The sequence below is a fragment of the Squalius cephalus genome, assembly GCF_949319135.1.
Source record: "Squalius cephalus genome assembly, chromosome: 8".
In the NCBI taxonomy this organism is placed as follows: Eukaryota; Metazoa; Chordata; class Actinopteri; order Cypriniformes; family Leuciscidae; genus Squalius; species Squalius cephalus.
Window position 1 is genome coordinate 39,969,225 of NC_137129.1, and position 15,965 is coordinate 39,985,189.

The following is a 15,965-nucleotide window of genomic DNA, read 5'->3' on the forward strand; positions in this document are numbered from 1 at the left end:
TTATCATCATCATCTCTATCTGTTCTGCACATCTGGAAACATCCCGTCAAACACAAAATAACACAAGTGCTATAGATATATATCAACAAAAGCTCTGTGTCGTCTATCACAGGACGTTCAGGTGAGATGTTCGCACGTCTGTGAACAAAATGTGTCAGTGTGGAAACAGATGAAGCTCAGATTAAGACGTCTGTGGCCTAATAACTCGGACTCTTTCCTGAGCTCTTCATTTACAAATCCATAATTCCCTTTAATCAAACAAATCGAGAAATCAAGTGATGTAATCAACTCAGATTTTGACATTAAATCCCATTTTAGAAGTAGTTTTGTTCTGTGCACTGGATCGCCTCACGTCAGAACAGATCAGGGGTTCAAGGCTTTTATAAAACATTTCACAATATTAAAATCATCTCATATTGCATTGCTCTCCCATAATAGTGCTTGGCACAGAAACGTGTGTTTGCAAATGACCCAACTTATTTTTCTTTACATTTACAAACGTATATACATTCTTACACGATAATGTACAAACAAAGATGTAAGTGCAAATACAATATGCATGCATGTCACTTTAAAATCTCGTTAAAACTGAAACGAGTTTCACACCAGAGCTTCAGAACTGCGAATATAAACGACTGTATCCAAACGAGAGCGAGTGAAGGGCAAAAACTGCACGAAACGAACATCTTCAAGAGCCTCGACCACCGAACGGACCAAGAAATAATGACTGTGAAATAATACTGTCAGGTCACTGTAGAAATTACACTCCAGAAAAGCTTCAGTCACGGGCGTGTCGTGGGAAAGACTGGCTGTGTCACATCTGGACTGAGCTCAAACTGGAAACATTAAATAATATGAGGAAACTCAACATCATCATAACAAGATTCAGTAGAAAGTGAGTACTTGGCCCTATATGACATCATCATGACCTTTGACACCAGTTGTGTTTGTTCGTTCAGTCTGAGTTTACACTGTAGGGCCGGGCGATATACGTTTTGTTTATAAAATATCACATATTTATAAAATGAAGCAACATTGTGATGATTTTATTTGGCCATTGAGTTTCTTCTCTGATTCTTCTCCATGAATCAGTCGAACTGATTCAAATCTCGAGTCTCAGTCTTTTATACGTTAATATTGCTTTTAATATTTATACATGTGGTGTTGTTTTTTCTTGATTTTTACTGTATTTCTTCTTGCATTAAACATTTTCAATCAAACTGGCAATAGTTTCTATTTGGTTGAAATTACTAAAAGAAATCAGCCTTCAAATCTATTTCAGAGTAAATATATAAATACTAATAAATACCGAACATGTTCAAAAGGCTGAAAAAAAGTATATTTATATATTATATATATATATATTTTTTTTAAATCAAAATATTAAAATATCGCCCAGCCCTAACTGTCTAAGTAATAAATTGATATAGCCTATAAATATGGTCCAGAATGCTGGTAGCATTACAACAAAACATCGCTGAAAAGTTTACGCTTTTCCTGTGGACAGGAAAACAAGCTTTTATCGACTTCTCGATGATCTATTTTTGACATTAAGAAATAAAGATTTATTCACATCTAGAGAACACAGGCTGTGTGTGTTCAGGCAGACTGATGTCCTGATGGACTGTGTTCTCACTCATCTGGCTGTGAAAGAGCTCTGTGACGGAGGAGGAAACACACTAATATCCACTATCAGTGTCCGTTCAGTCAGTGCTGGGAGCTGGAATCGGTCGGTGTGTGTGTGTGTGTGTGTGTGTGTGTGTGTGTGTGTGTGTGTGTGTGTGTGTGTGTGAGCGCTCTCTCTCAGACTCGCGGCTCCAGTCTGTGGGACAGTTCAAACAGAGTCTGCTGATTGTCAATGATGTGAAGGTAATGGACACTGGATCGCACCTCAGCGCTGTCACACGGGGAAAGCTCGTTTCCTGGGAAGAGGAGAAATCAATGGAGTTAACGGACTTATTCTCCTCAGTTCTAATGAAGAGAGAGATGATGACCTGAGATATTAATTACAACTTAATTATCAATGCATCAATACAGACATTTTGCATGATACAGATAGCTAATAATTAGCAGTGTAGTATATATATATATATATATATATATATATATATATATATATATATATACACTCACCTAAAGGATTATTAGGAACACCTGTTTAATTTCTCATTAATGCAATTATCTAATCAACCAATCACATGGCAGTTGCTTCAATGCATTTAGGGGTGTGGTCCTGGTCAAGACAATCTCCTGAACTCCAAACTGAATGTCAGAATGGGAAAGAAAGGTGATTTAAGCAATTTTGAGCGTGGCATGGTTGTTGGTGCCAGACGGGCCGGTCTGAGTATTTCACAATCTGCTCAGTTACTGGGATTTTCACGCACAACCATTTCTAGGGTTTACAAAGAATGGTGTGAAAAGGGAAAAACATCCAGTATGCGGCAGTCCTGTGGGCGAAAATGCCTTGTTGATGCTAGAGGTCAGAGGAGAATGGGCCGACTGATTCAAGCTGATAGAAGAGCAACTTTGACTGAAATAACCACTCGTTACAACCGAGGTATGCAGCAAAGCATTTGTGAAGCCACAACACGCACAACCTTGAGGCGGATGGGCTACAACAGCAGAAGACCCCACCGGGTACCACTCATCTCCACTACAAATAGGAAAAAGAGGCTACAATTTGCACGAGCTCACCAAAATTGGACAGTTGAAGACTGGAAAAATGTTGCCTGGTCTGATGAGTCTCGATTTCTGTTGAGACATTCAGATGGTAGAGTCAGAATGAGAACATGGATCCATCATGCCTTGTTACCACTGTGCAGGCTGGTGGTGGTGGTGTAATGGTGTGGGGGATGTTTTCTTGGCACACTTTAGGCCCCTTAGTGCCAATTGGGCATCGTTTAAATGCCACGGCCTACCTGAGCATTGTTTCTGACCATGTCCATCCCTTTATGACCACCATGTACCCATCCTCTGATGGCTACTTCCAGCAGGATAATGCACCATGTCACAAAGCTCGAATCATTTCAAATTGGTTTCTTGAACATGACAATGAGTTCACTGTACTAAAATGGCCCCCACAGTCACCAGATCTCAACCCAATAGAGCATCTTTGGGATGTGGTGGAACGGGAGCTTCGTGCCCTGGATGTGCATCCCACAAATCTCCATCAACTGCAAGATGCTATCCTATCAATATGGGCCAACATTTCTAAAGAATGCTTTCAGCACCTTGTTGAATCAATGCCACGTAGAATTAAGGCAGTTCTGAAGGCGAAAGGGGGTCAAACACAGTATTAGTATGGTGTTCCTAATAATCCTTTAGGTGAGTGTATATATATATTATATAAAACCTTTTATTTACTTTATAATGTAAATGCATATTTTTTATGATCACCAATATGATAAATTTGTACTGTTTTAATAATCAGAATAATAATGATATAAAACACTAAGATTGGCCGATACTATTATAATAACTCAAATATTGTATATATTTATTAATATACAGTATATATCTAGATATAAGAAATGTAAAGTATTTTGGCTATGATTTGGTTGATATTTTGGTTTTGTAGTTGCTCTTTATAATTTTAAATAACATTAATTCATTCTCAAGTCAGAACCAATCAGAAAACTTTCTAAAACATTTTTTTTTTAGATTGTAACAAAAAAAAACAGCAAACATAGCAATTACAAAAACAAAAAATATTGAAAATGATAAAAAATATAAAATATTGTATTCTTGTAGTTAAATAACAGCATAAACGAAAATATGATATATATTTATAATATATTTAATATTACTATATTAAACAAAAATAATCTGCGTCTGTCATAAAAACAGCATTATTAAATTTTAAAAATAAAATATAAACTAAAATAACTAAATAATTACAGATATACAGATAGCTGATAATTAGCAGCTTATAATAAATAAACATATTATATTTATAATAATTATTTGTTTTTATTTATTACCTTTTATTTAATTTAAAATGTAAATGCGTATTTTTATGGCTGATCACCAATATGATAGCTGATAAATTTGTACTGTTTTAATAATATAATCAGAATAATACAAACACTAAGATTGGCCGATACTATTATAATAACTGAAATATTATATATATTTATTAATATACAGTATATAACCAGAGATTAGAAATGGTTCAAGGAACAAAACCAGTAACTAAAATAGAAAACTCGTAACTGGTTAATAATGCTATTTTGTTCTGATAATTTTTCACTAAACCAAAGACCCAAGTTTTTTTTTTTTCAATTACATTTAGCAAATATTATTTAGCAAAACATCTGCATAAAAATACAGTTTCTGCTCAGAATGCCCAAAAAAATCACTTAAAATCCCTGATATTAAGGCATAATGTGTGTTTATATTAATCACACCTTATGGAATATCAACCATGTGATGCTTTCATTTTGATTAGTAAAACCATGACATGTGTAAATGATGTTTGTGATTGGACACTCGACCGGAGGAAACACTGACCTGTCTGATCAGTCTGACAGTGGCGAATGAGTCGGACGGTGTCGGCTATCATGTGCTGAAAACACACACACACACACACACATCAACAACACATCTCAGTGAAGATAACACATCTGAAGCCTGTCAATCACGGACACTCACCAGCTTCTCGAAATTCACCAGATTATCATGAAATGTTTTGTTCCCCTCATGGATGAAGGTGATATCTGAAAACCAACAGAGATCACAACATCACGAGACCAAGAAACAAATCACTGGCCATGCGATGTGTGTGTGTGTGTGTATGTGAGTGTGGTGTATGTGAGTATGTGGCCCCCTGTATGTGGCTCCTGTACCTTTGAGCAGCAGAGGCATGAAGGGGATTTTGGGTGGTTTCATCTTCTTGAAAGCGTCTCTGTAGGCTTTGTGATTCATGGATGGATCCTGAGGAAGAAGACGGATGAATCTCTTTATGATCATAAAGTTGACATGGAATCAAAATCAACCATATTTATGTTTGTTTTATGTTTATGTGGGTTTGACGTACCGTCAACAGCTCAAGTTCAGAGAAAAGCTTCTTGAATTTCCCGGGAACTTTCTGCAGGAAAGAGAGCGACAGAAACTGATGAGCAGGAAAGTCGTCATCTTGTTTAAAGTCTCCATCAAATCAAAATGGACAATTCTTATTTTAATGGAGTATTGCAGTGTTTATTATAAATGATTTATCCGTGCACATCATTATTTTTTAAATTCATGTGCCGATCTTGAATCACTTTATCCTCCCTCTTGCATCTCTTCTCTTCTCTGATGATGTGGGCGGGGCAACCTGTCACTCACATGAGATCAGCCAATAGCAAACCACAACCATCCAATCAATTCCCAATGGACGAAATCAAGCCCCGCCCACATTTGTTCTTGATCCAATAGGGCAGAAAAGACGATTGCAGCTTCGGTTTCATGCTGACTTCTGTATCGTTAACTCGTTCACCCTTAAACTGTGTTCGAACCAGAGCAACAAGCGATGAATCCTCAAATCTCTATAGTTCTTTGGTTTCTATTTTTCTCATGTTGTGGTTGGTCCAAACTGTATATTAAACATCATTAAACATTGCACACTGCAAAAAAGCTTTTCTTACTTCTTGGTTTCCAGTCCAAATATCAAAAAATTCTAGAAATTTCTTAAATCAAGATGTATTTACTAGATAAGTAAAATTAGATAAGAAATTATGTATTGGGGGAATTAATCAAAATGAAGTGAGTTTTTGCATAAAACAAGCAAAATTATCTGTCCATGGGGCAAGAAAAATAATCTTAATTCAAACAGAAACAAGATTATTTGTCTTACCCCATGGACAGATAATTTTGCTTGTTTTAAGCAAAAACTCAGTTAATTTTGATTTATTTCCCCAGAAAACAAGACATAATATGTTATGGCATTTTATACTTTAGTAAATGCATCTTGATTTAAGATATTTTTTGATATTTGGACTGGAAACAAGACAAAAATACTAAGTAAGAAAAGCATTTTTTGCAGTGTATATTCTGTGATTTTGCCTCTGTTCACTTTCAGCACGGAGAGACCAATTGTTTGTAAAGTAAACTAGCGTCATCATCATCACAGCTGGTTAGTACAGGGTGAGCATGTGTAGAAGTGTGTGAAGTGTGTGAAGTGTTTTACCTCCCACGTCTGGTTGAGCCGGCTGACGGCTGCGGTGTTTAAACCCATGATGATGGCAAACGAGGAGTTCAGGTTCCTGTGCGCTTTACAGCTGAAACACACACACACACACACACACACACACACACACACACACACACACACGAGTCAGTCGCTGCCTTCCAGACACACAGAGTTTAAACACCCACACAGAATAAAACATCATACCAGAACCTCTCTGACTGACTAATAAAGATGTTAACCGCACATAATCTGTTCACACAGTCTGTTCACTGAGCGGCGGATGCATGTGACACACACACACACACACACACACACACACACACACACACACACACACACACACACACACACACACACACACACACACACACACACACACACACACACACTGACGGGTAAAAACAGACACTGACAAACTTTGGTTTATGGAATCTTAATCATATCTAGATTTTTTTGAGTTTGACAAACAGCAGGTAAAGTATTTTTGGTTATGGTATTTTGGTAAATTTATAACTTAAATACCATTAACTCATTCTCAAGTCAGAAACAATTAGAAAACTATAATACATTTGCAAACAAATAAATATGCAAACATTTAGATTGAAAAAAAATGCATCCTGATAAAGTTCCCTTGGCCTTTGGAATTAAAATAGCCCCACATCATCACACAGCCTTCACCATACCTAGAGATTGGTATGGGGTACTTTCCATAAGATCATCTCTCAATGCAAATCAAACTAGCTTTTAGGCTAACTGAAATAAAACCATGCCAATCTCTAGGTATGGTGAAGGCTATGTGATGATGTGGGGCTATTTTAATTCCAAAGGCCAAGGGAACTTTATCAGGATGCATAGTATCCTAAAAAAAAATTAAAAAAAATACTTAAAAATAAAAATCTGCCTGCCTCTATGGGAATTTAACATAGGGGTGTACTCACTTATGCACCATGTATTTTAAGGAAGAACATTTATTTATTTACGATACATTATTCATTCACAAAGAAAATTGGTGTCCTTAAAGGTTGGATTTTTCCTAATTTTTTAAATTAAGGCATTAAGTTCAATTTCCAAAATATGATTTTTTATTCCTCTTTTTAGTCAACTTTAGCATGGGTGTATTCACTTATGCATTGCACTGTATATATTACTTCATTAAACAAAAATAATCTGTCTGTCATAAAAAGCAGCATTATTCTATATTTGTAATATATCAATATAATTGTATTATAAACAAGAATAACCCATATATGCCTCAAAAAGTATTATTATATTTTAAAATATAAACTAAAATAATTAAATAAAATGTAATATTTTAATATATCAATATTTTTTATTATACACATGAGTAATCAGTATCTGTCAGAAAAAGTTGGAATTATTGTTGTAATGATAAAACAAACTAAACTAATAAAATATTTAATATATTAAATAAATCAATATTATTTTATCAAACAAAAACAATCAGTATCTGACTATCTGTCATAAAATCCAATATTATTTTTAGTAATAAAATATAAACTAAAATAGTAAACTAAAATATGTTTTAATATTATTTTATTAAATTTAAAACCAATCACTATATGTCATAAAACTGTATTATATTGTTTTAATAATAAAATATAAATTAAACTAATAAAATGTTTTACATTTTTAATATAACATTTTATAAAAAAAAAAAAAAAATCATTATCAGTCGTAAAAAGCGGCACTGTTTGATCAAAGCAAAGCTGCATATTCCAGTGTGCGTTCTGATTCATGTGTGTGACATAACCTGTATTTAACACACGAGTACAGACGTGGATCCTGACAAACACACTCGGAGCGGAGACTCACTGAGCCGCGATCTTGATGAACTTCTTGAGCAGCTGGACTCGTTTCCCGAGCGAGGGGCACAGCAGCACCTCTGACATCACCCACTGCTGGACCTCGTTACAGCGCTGCAGCAGGAACTCTAGCGCCACCGTGTGGCCAGTGCTGGCCTGACGACTGAACGTGTAGAAGATCAGCTCTTGCTGAGAGAGAGAGAGAGAGCATCATCACACAGGCTCCTCATCTGCTGATACATGTGTCCATGTGTGCTTTAAAGAGCAAATGTGCAATATCTTTCAAAAGTTTGGGGTCAGTACGATTTAAAAAAAATAAATGAATACGTTTATTCAGCAAGGACGCATTCAATTAATCAAAAGTGACAGTAAAGACTTTTATAATGTTACAAGAGATTTCTATTTTAGGTAAATGCTGTTCTTTTCAACTTTCTATTCATCAAAAAATCCTTGATTTTTTTTTTTATCACGGTTTCCAAAAAAATATGAAGTTGCACAACCATTGATTCATTTTCAATATTGATAATAATAAATGTAAGCATATTATAATGATTTCTGAAGGATCATGTGACACTGAAGACTGGAGTAATGATGCTGAAAATTCAGCTTGAATAAATTACATTTTAGCATATATTCAAATAGAAAACAGATATTTTGAAATTGTAATAATATTTCATAATTTTACTGTTTTTACTGTATTTTTGATCAAATAAATGGAGCTTTGGTGAGCAGAAGAAACTCTTTCAAAAACATTAACAATTCCTATCGTCCCCAAACCTCTGAACGGGAGTGTAATATCTTAAAAACATTTTAAACATTCCATTTCGTTATGGGAATGTTTTTGGAAGAGTTATTGTGTAAATGATTAAAGGACGTTTTTTTAAAGCAGAACATTGTAAAAACTCCAATATGAGCTTAATGTTTAAAGCACATAAGAACGTTTAACAAATATGAATGCCATCATAAGTATTAGTCATTGAGGTTTAAGATTAAAAACAACATAATCTCTACGGACAGCATCTCTGGCCCGCAGCCGATCACCATAGACGATCATTTCAACTCGTTCCACTTCATAATGACTAACAGAAGTCATGTTGGCAGGGTTCATGTGAACATGTCCTGCTGTGACAGAAGCTTCACCTCATGGATGGAGTTGAAGAGATTCCACTCGAAGTTGGTGAGAGCCACGGCGACGTCCCACGTGTTGATCCCCAGCAGTCTGACCGGCTTCTGTCCCAGCTCAGGACATTCAGTCAGAGGCGGCTGAGACACACACACACACACACACACACACACACCGTCACAGAAGAGCACTCAGAACCTCTGTGTTTTTACTTATGGAAAATATTAAAGGCATAGTTCCTGTATGTAAGATTCTTCTTGTGGCTTGCAAAAAAACTATAAAACTACTAGGAATTGGCAGAATTATTGAAGAAATCCTGGTTATGGAAGAACTCCTGGTTATGGAAGAACTGGATCACGTCACCAGTCACGAGTCGCACGGGTATATTTGTGGCAATAGCCAACAATACACTGTACGGGTCAAAATGATCCATTTTTCTTTTATGCCAAAAATCATTAGGATATTAAGTAAAAATCATGTTCCATGAAGATATTTTGTACATTCCCTACCGTAAATATATAAAACAGTTATTTTTGTGAGTGAATGCAGCACAATCGCCAACATAAATGCACAACTTTAAAGGAGATTTTCTCAAGGTTTTGATTTTTTTGCACCCTCAGATTCCAGAAGTTCAGATAGTTGTATCTCGACCAAAATTATTGTCCTATCATGACAAACCATACACCAATGGAAAGCTTATTTATTCAGCTTTTAGATTATGTACTGTATAAATCTCAATTTAAAAATGTAATATTTAATACCCTTGTGACTGGTTTTGTGGTCTAGGGTCACATATTTGATATGTATATACATTTTTCTTTTAATATTGATTTTACTTTGATAGTTAATTGGTCGAACACTAATACACAGTAAAGTTGAGAGTTGTTCTACCAGGATCTCGCTGAGGTCTCTCCGACAGGCGATCAGTCTGCCCGGCGCCACCAGAGACTCGGGGTAAATACTGTCGTGAGGCTGAAGGACACGCTGCTCTGTGACACAGAAGAGAGAGAGAGAGAGTGAATGTGTGTGTGTGTGTAGATGTGTTTACGGTTCTGTCTGAGTCGTGTGTGTGTGTGTGTATGAACCTCCGCTGTACGTCTGGACCGTCAGCATCATGTCGTCTTCAGATCTGTCCATCCGCTGAGCCACGATGTGCAGAAGCTCCTGAGCCACGACTGAAGGCTTCACACGCATGCTGAGATACGAGTCACAGCTCACGTACACACGACACATCACTGACACACACACACACACACAGAGAGAGAGAGAGAGAACTGGTTATTCAGTCACTTTAATCAGTGAATCTCATGAACACTGTCAAAAATATGTCTGGATTCATTTCACCCCAAAGTCAAAAGATGAAGCAATTACATTTATATTTTTATATTCAATTATATTCTATATTTTTAATATATATTATATTAAAAATATGATTTAAACATTATTATTTATTTAAATATGTTTTTCCATAAAGACAATTTAGTTCTGTTAATCTAAAATTTTTAATCAATTATACTTTATTTACATTTATATTTTAATATGTTTATGTTTGCAAAAAAGAAAATGAAGTACTATTACTGTTTTTCTAAAAAAAATCTGTTATTATATTTTATTTTGATTTACATTATGTTGCATTAAAATTATTAAAATATTATTTATAATAAATATATTTTTGCACAAAGACAATTTTGTTATATTATGACGTTTGTTTTGCAGTACAACTTTTTTTTCATTGACAATTATCTATACTGCAAAGCAAAAATATATACATTTAACATAATTTAATATGCAAAATGATATACAAAATATAAAAATAAATATTTATATAAATAAATTAAATACAAATAGGTCAGGTTTTACCCTACAATCAAAACAAAAATTAAAAAAGAAAAGAAAATTAATATATTATTCATATTCATATATGTGTGTGTGTGTGTGTGTGTGTGTCCGTATGTATGTGTGTGTGTGTGTGTGTGTGTGTGTGTGTGTGTGTGTGTCTGTGTGAGTGTGTGTGTGTGTGTGTGTGTGTGAGTGTGTGTGTGTCTGTGTATGTGTGTGTGTATGTGTCTGTGTTAGTGTGTGTATGTGTGTGTGTGTGTGTGTGTGTGTGTGTGTGTGTGTGTGTGTGTGTGTACATGTGTGAGTGTGTGTGTGTGTGTGTATATAACAGACCGATATACAGTTTTCTCCTAATTTGAATTAATTACTTTCCTCATGACATTTATCCCAAAAACGTAGAGTTTATATATTTAAATGTATTATGTTTCAAGCACTGTCAGAGACATTTACACCTAAGCTATGTGGGTGTACAGTATGTTCTGTTAAATGTGTGCAGAAACTAATCCCACAGCACGAGAGGACTGAGGTATTACCGTCTCTGGTCTCGCCTGGAGACCCGCGGAGAGGAACACAGTTCTCCTTCAGGCTCAGCTGCGGGTACAGCGCTTTACTCTGGAACGACAGGCGCCTCGTGTCTTTACTCACAATACAAACCAGGGTTATCATTTTCATTGTTTGGTCATTTTTATTTATTTTTTCACAATTTCATCTCTCACCTTTTGGTGTGGAGAATAGTCGTCCATCGTACTGAGGAAAAACAGGGAGAAATAACTTAGAGACACATTAGGAGACATGCATGTCTGTTGAACTGTGAGTCTGACAGTGGATAGAGACTGAGAGACGGGAGATTCAACACTTCTGTCAGAGACGTGTGGGCCAGCTGTCTCCTGTGAGACTCCTCTCTCGCTCTACATCTACATCTGAAGAGTGACGCTCTCACCGGAAGCCAAAATCATCACTGTGTCTGAGAGAAGTTTTGTTTTAACAGGAGAACAGCAGGAATCATTTTCTCATCCCTCATTTCAACACAAAACCTTTCTGAGGAGAATAAAACGCTCACTTTATTTTTTTTCCTGTGACAAATGTGACACTGGATCACGAGTCGCACGGGTATATTTGTGGCAATAGCCAACAATACATTGTATGGATCAAAATTATCTATTTTTCTTTTATGCCAAAAATCATTAGGATATTAAGTAAAAATCATGTTCCATGAAGATATTTTGTATATTTTCTACTGTAAATATATAAAACGTTTATTTTTGTGAGTGAATGCAGCACAATCGCCAACATAAATGGACAACTTTAAAGGAGATTTTCTCAATGTTTTGTACCCTCAGATTCCAGATTTACAATAGTTGCATCTCAGCCAAATATTGTCCTATCCTAACAAACCACACATCAATGGAACGCCTATTTATTCATATTCAGCTTTCAGATGATGCATAAATCTCAATTTCAAAAAATTGACCCATGTGACTGGTTTTGTGGTCCAGGGTCACAAATGTAAGATGATTGGGTTCAGAAGTTGCTCTTTTAGAGCTCAGGAGACTCAAATATCAATTTTGTCTCAAATGTTTCTCCCGAACTCCAATAAAAGAAGTGAAAATAGACACAAATGAAGCAGTTAGAGTATAGAGCTATACAATTAATGTACAGCTCAGATTAATTAAGTTAAAAGGGAGTTAAACAGCTCAGATTGGTCTTTGTCTTTGACTTTGGATTGCAGAGTTTGGTGTTTTAAGCCAATCTGAGAACAATCTGAAACATTGTTGAGATCTTTTCTGAAACTTTAAAAGAGACGTGAGACTATTGGTGTGTGTTTCTCGGGTCTAAAGTAGGAAAACTCAAACAAATCTGATTACATTGCTCTCCTGGACAAATAATTGAGATATTAAAGATATTCAAATGTACTTGATGGGAAGTGTTTGAGTTCATACAGACATCACTGACTTTTACTGAAAGATCTGAGCACAGTTTGAGACATTATCGAGATCTTATGAAGAGAGATAGAGCAACAATAAAAAAGAGAGAGAGAGAAAAAAAAGACTCAAACAAAAGTCTAAATTTAATCTGATTACTGTCCAGGAGACACATTCAAATTAACTTGAGAAGTGTTTGAGTCCATACTGAGATCTCTGACTTTATTCCCAAATATGAGCACAGTTTGAGACAATATTAATCTCCTATGAAACTCCATAGAAAAAAAAAGTTTTAAAAAAGCAAAGGTTTTAATTCAATCTTCATTTGAGATCATAGATCATACTGATATCTTTATTTTTCAAATTTGAGCATAGTTTGAGACAATATCGAGATCTCTTATGGAACTCAGACAAACAAAAGACAAACAAAAGTCTCAATTTAATCTCATTGCTGTCTAAGAGAAATGAAGGAGATTTTAAATAAATTCAAATTAACTTGATGAGAAATGTACAAGTACATATTGACATCTCTAAATCTGGCACAGTTCGAGACAATATAGAGATCTCTTATGAAACTCTAAAGAATACACGTGAGATCATTAAATAATCAATCCTCCATTTACTCTCAACGCTCAGTGACGTCAATGACACTCTTGAGCATTTCCCTCTTTTATTCATCTCACACACGTTACGCCCAATAAACCTTCTGCCGCTCAGGGAGCCAATCAGAGTGAGCACAGCGTAACTCCGCCCCTCACGGCAGTCATAACTACACCTCCGAGTCCGGCACCTCATTTAGCGGGATTACGAACATACGCCTGCCAAACCCTGAGGATGAGCAGCGGGAGGATCCGGCCCGAACGGGAACGTGTCCATGCTGAGCTCAATTCACTGAGGCTAAGCTGATGAACTGATGAACGTAAGGAGCTCAAAGAGAGCCACGGGATGTGTGTGTGTGTGTGTGTTCATCTGCATTCGCTTTACTTGTAAGGGCCACATCTGTCAAAATTAAGATCAAGTGATCTTCACTACTCAAAATGTCTCAATTAAAATAAAAAGTGCCACATGTGAGACTCACTGTCTCCGGCGCAGAAGCTTCTGGAACTCCTTCAGGTCCTTCTCCAGCGTGGGGAACTCATACACGTCCTCCAGCACGTATCGATACAGAGACTGCAGGAACACACCATACAGTTATATTAGTGGATTGATCGATTAGTGGATGTTTGGCAATTTTTAATTTTCAGAATCAGCCAATGACGTTTCCCATTTGGATGATTATACTTCAACAGAAGAACTGATGATATACTACATTAAGTAATAACATAATACAAAATGCAACAACAACAAAATCAATAACAACTCTATCATATATTCTTTCTTAAATACTCTTGAATAAGATTTAATTTTAAAGATTTAAATATATGGCCATTGCACATTGAATATACCAGGAAATTCCATATCATTAAATAAAGATCTACTCAACAGTTACCAGTGATATTTTAGTACTATTTATATACTATTATAGAATTAATAAATGTTTTGAATTAGCTTTTATTTTCATACTTGTAGTTTTTATTTTAATTTTAGTTCAGGTTTTAGTAATTTTGTTATGTCCTTTTATGATTTATATATTTTCATTTTTTTAAGTTCTTAAGTAATTAAGTTCTTTCATTTAAATATTTTGATCTAATATTTATATTTTGTTTTATTTCAGCTGTATTTCAATTAACATTTTTTTGTTATAATACTGCCAGTTACAGGTTTGAAAAAAAATAAAAATAAATAAATAAATAAATAAATAAATAAATAAATATAAATATATATATATATATATATATATATATATATAGCAGAATTCTGTGGGAAACACGTCTGGGTGGCGACCGGATGTGTGTATATGAGAGACTGTGTGTTTTTGCACCGGCACTTGACCTTGCATCCATGCTGGGCAGTAAAGGGAAGATTTATTACCCAGCATGCACTGGGAATGTATGTTATAATGGTGTACACTCCCTCAATGCATGCTGGATAATGTCAGTACACAGATACAGTGAGGAAACAATGTACTTTTACTGTTTTAATGCTGTAAAACAACAGCGCCTACATCCACATTCATGCACACACACACACACACACACACACACACACACACACACACACACAGAGTGTCTCAGCAGCATCATGTGCATCTGTTCTCATCTGTTCTTAGCGTTTGATGGAATGTGAATGTTTTTGAGCGTGGTGTGTGTTGTGTGTGTAACTGAACTGGTAACATGGAGCGTCCGCTGTGAGTGTGTCTGACCCATCACCCCTCCCAATTCTGCCTGTTACCAGGCAACTATCACCTGGGAAACACTCCATGTAATGATCTATACGGCGACCGTGAAACATCCTCGTCACTGCAATGACACTACGGTTGCCATGGAAACACTGCGTGAGCGTGTGTGTGAGTGGGTGGAGACAAAAGCAGGTAAGAACAAGATGTACATTTGAGCTGTGTGTGTGTGTGTGTGTGTGTGTGTGTGTGTGTGTGTGTGTGTGTGTGTGTGTGTGTGTGTGTGTCTCTAATCTCCTGAAGATGACAGACTGAAATCTTTGAAACATCGACACACAAAAACATCTACGTACTACACAACACTCAGTTTCAGAGAACACATGGTTAGTGCTTTTAATGACGCTTGAAGTGTGTTTTCTGAAGTGTTTTCATCTGCATGCGGCCTTGAGCAACGAGCAGAAGGGAGAAAAGATGTTTTCTGGACTGAACATGTGAAAAGCCATTAAACACACTCAAGTCCTGACATGAGGCCGAGACGATCCCCGAGGAGAAGCCGTGAGTGTGTGAGTCACCGGCGCTAAACTAAACTAGCAAACACACAGAGTGAGAGTTTAACACAATCACAGATCATCACAACACATTTCACTGCAGGTTCAGGCAACTAAACACTTCTTATAGTTACTGACAGCCTTGACACTTTTTATAAAATATTAAAATCTTACATAAATATAATGTTAATTTTTTTATTGTTTTGAGTAAATATGTAAAATCCAGGTAGAAATTTTCTCAGAAATATTATATTAATATACAAATA

General features: G+C 35.8%; 1 protein-coding gene across 2 annotated transcripts in view; it reads right to left on the minus strand.

The window, feature by feature from the left end:
* Nucleotides 1–903: 903 nt before the first annotated feature.
* rapgef5a (Rap guanine nucleotide exchange factor (GEF) 5a) overlaps nt 904–15,965 on the minus strand; it is a 64,961-nt gene continuing 49,899 nt past the window's right edge. For both annotated transcript variants that reach the window (XM_079879714.1, XM_079879713.1), the window contains exons 14-26: nt 13,955–14,046; nt 11,671–11,701; nt 11,488–11,566; nt 10,201–10,350; nt 10,007–10,104; nt 9,133–9,255; nt 8,003–8,181; nt 6,167–6,257; nt 5,036–5,086; nt 4,845–4,932; nt 4,651–4,715; nt 4,510–4,564; nt 904–1,922 (exon numbers count right to left, since the gene is read on the minus strand). In XM_079879714.1, the coding sequence (XP_079735840.1) occupies nt 1,804–1,922; nt 4,510–4,564; nt 4,651–4,715; nt 4,845–4,932; nt 5,036–5,086; nt 6,167–6,257; nt 8,003–8,181; nt 9,133–9,255; nt 10,007–10,104; nt 10,201–10,350; nt 11,488–11,566; nt 11,671–11,701; nt 13,955–14,046 (1,221 nt within the window). In that variant the 3' untranslated portion in view covers nt 904–1,803. The remainder of the gene's footprint in view (nt 1,923–4,509; nt 4,565–4,650; nt 4,716–4,844; nt 4,933–5,035; nt 5,087–6,166; nt 6,258–8,002; nt 8,182–9,132; nt 9,256–10,006; nt 10,105–10,200; nt 10,351–11,487; nt 11,567–11,670; nt 11,702–13,954; nt 14,047–15,965) is intronic.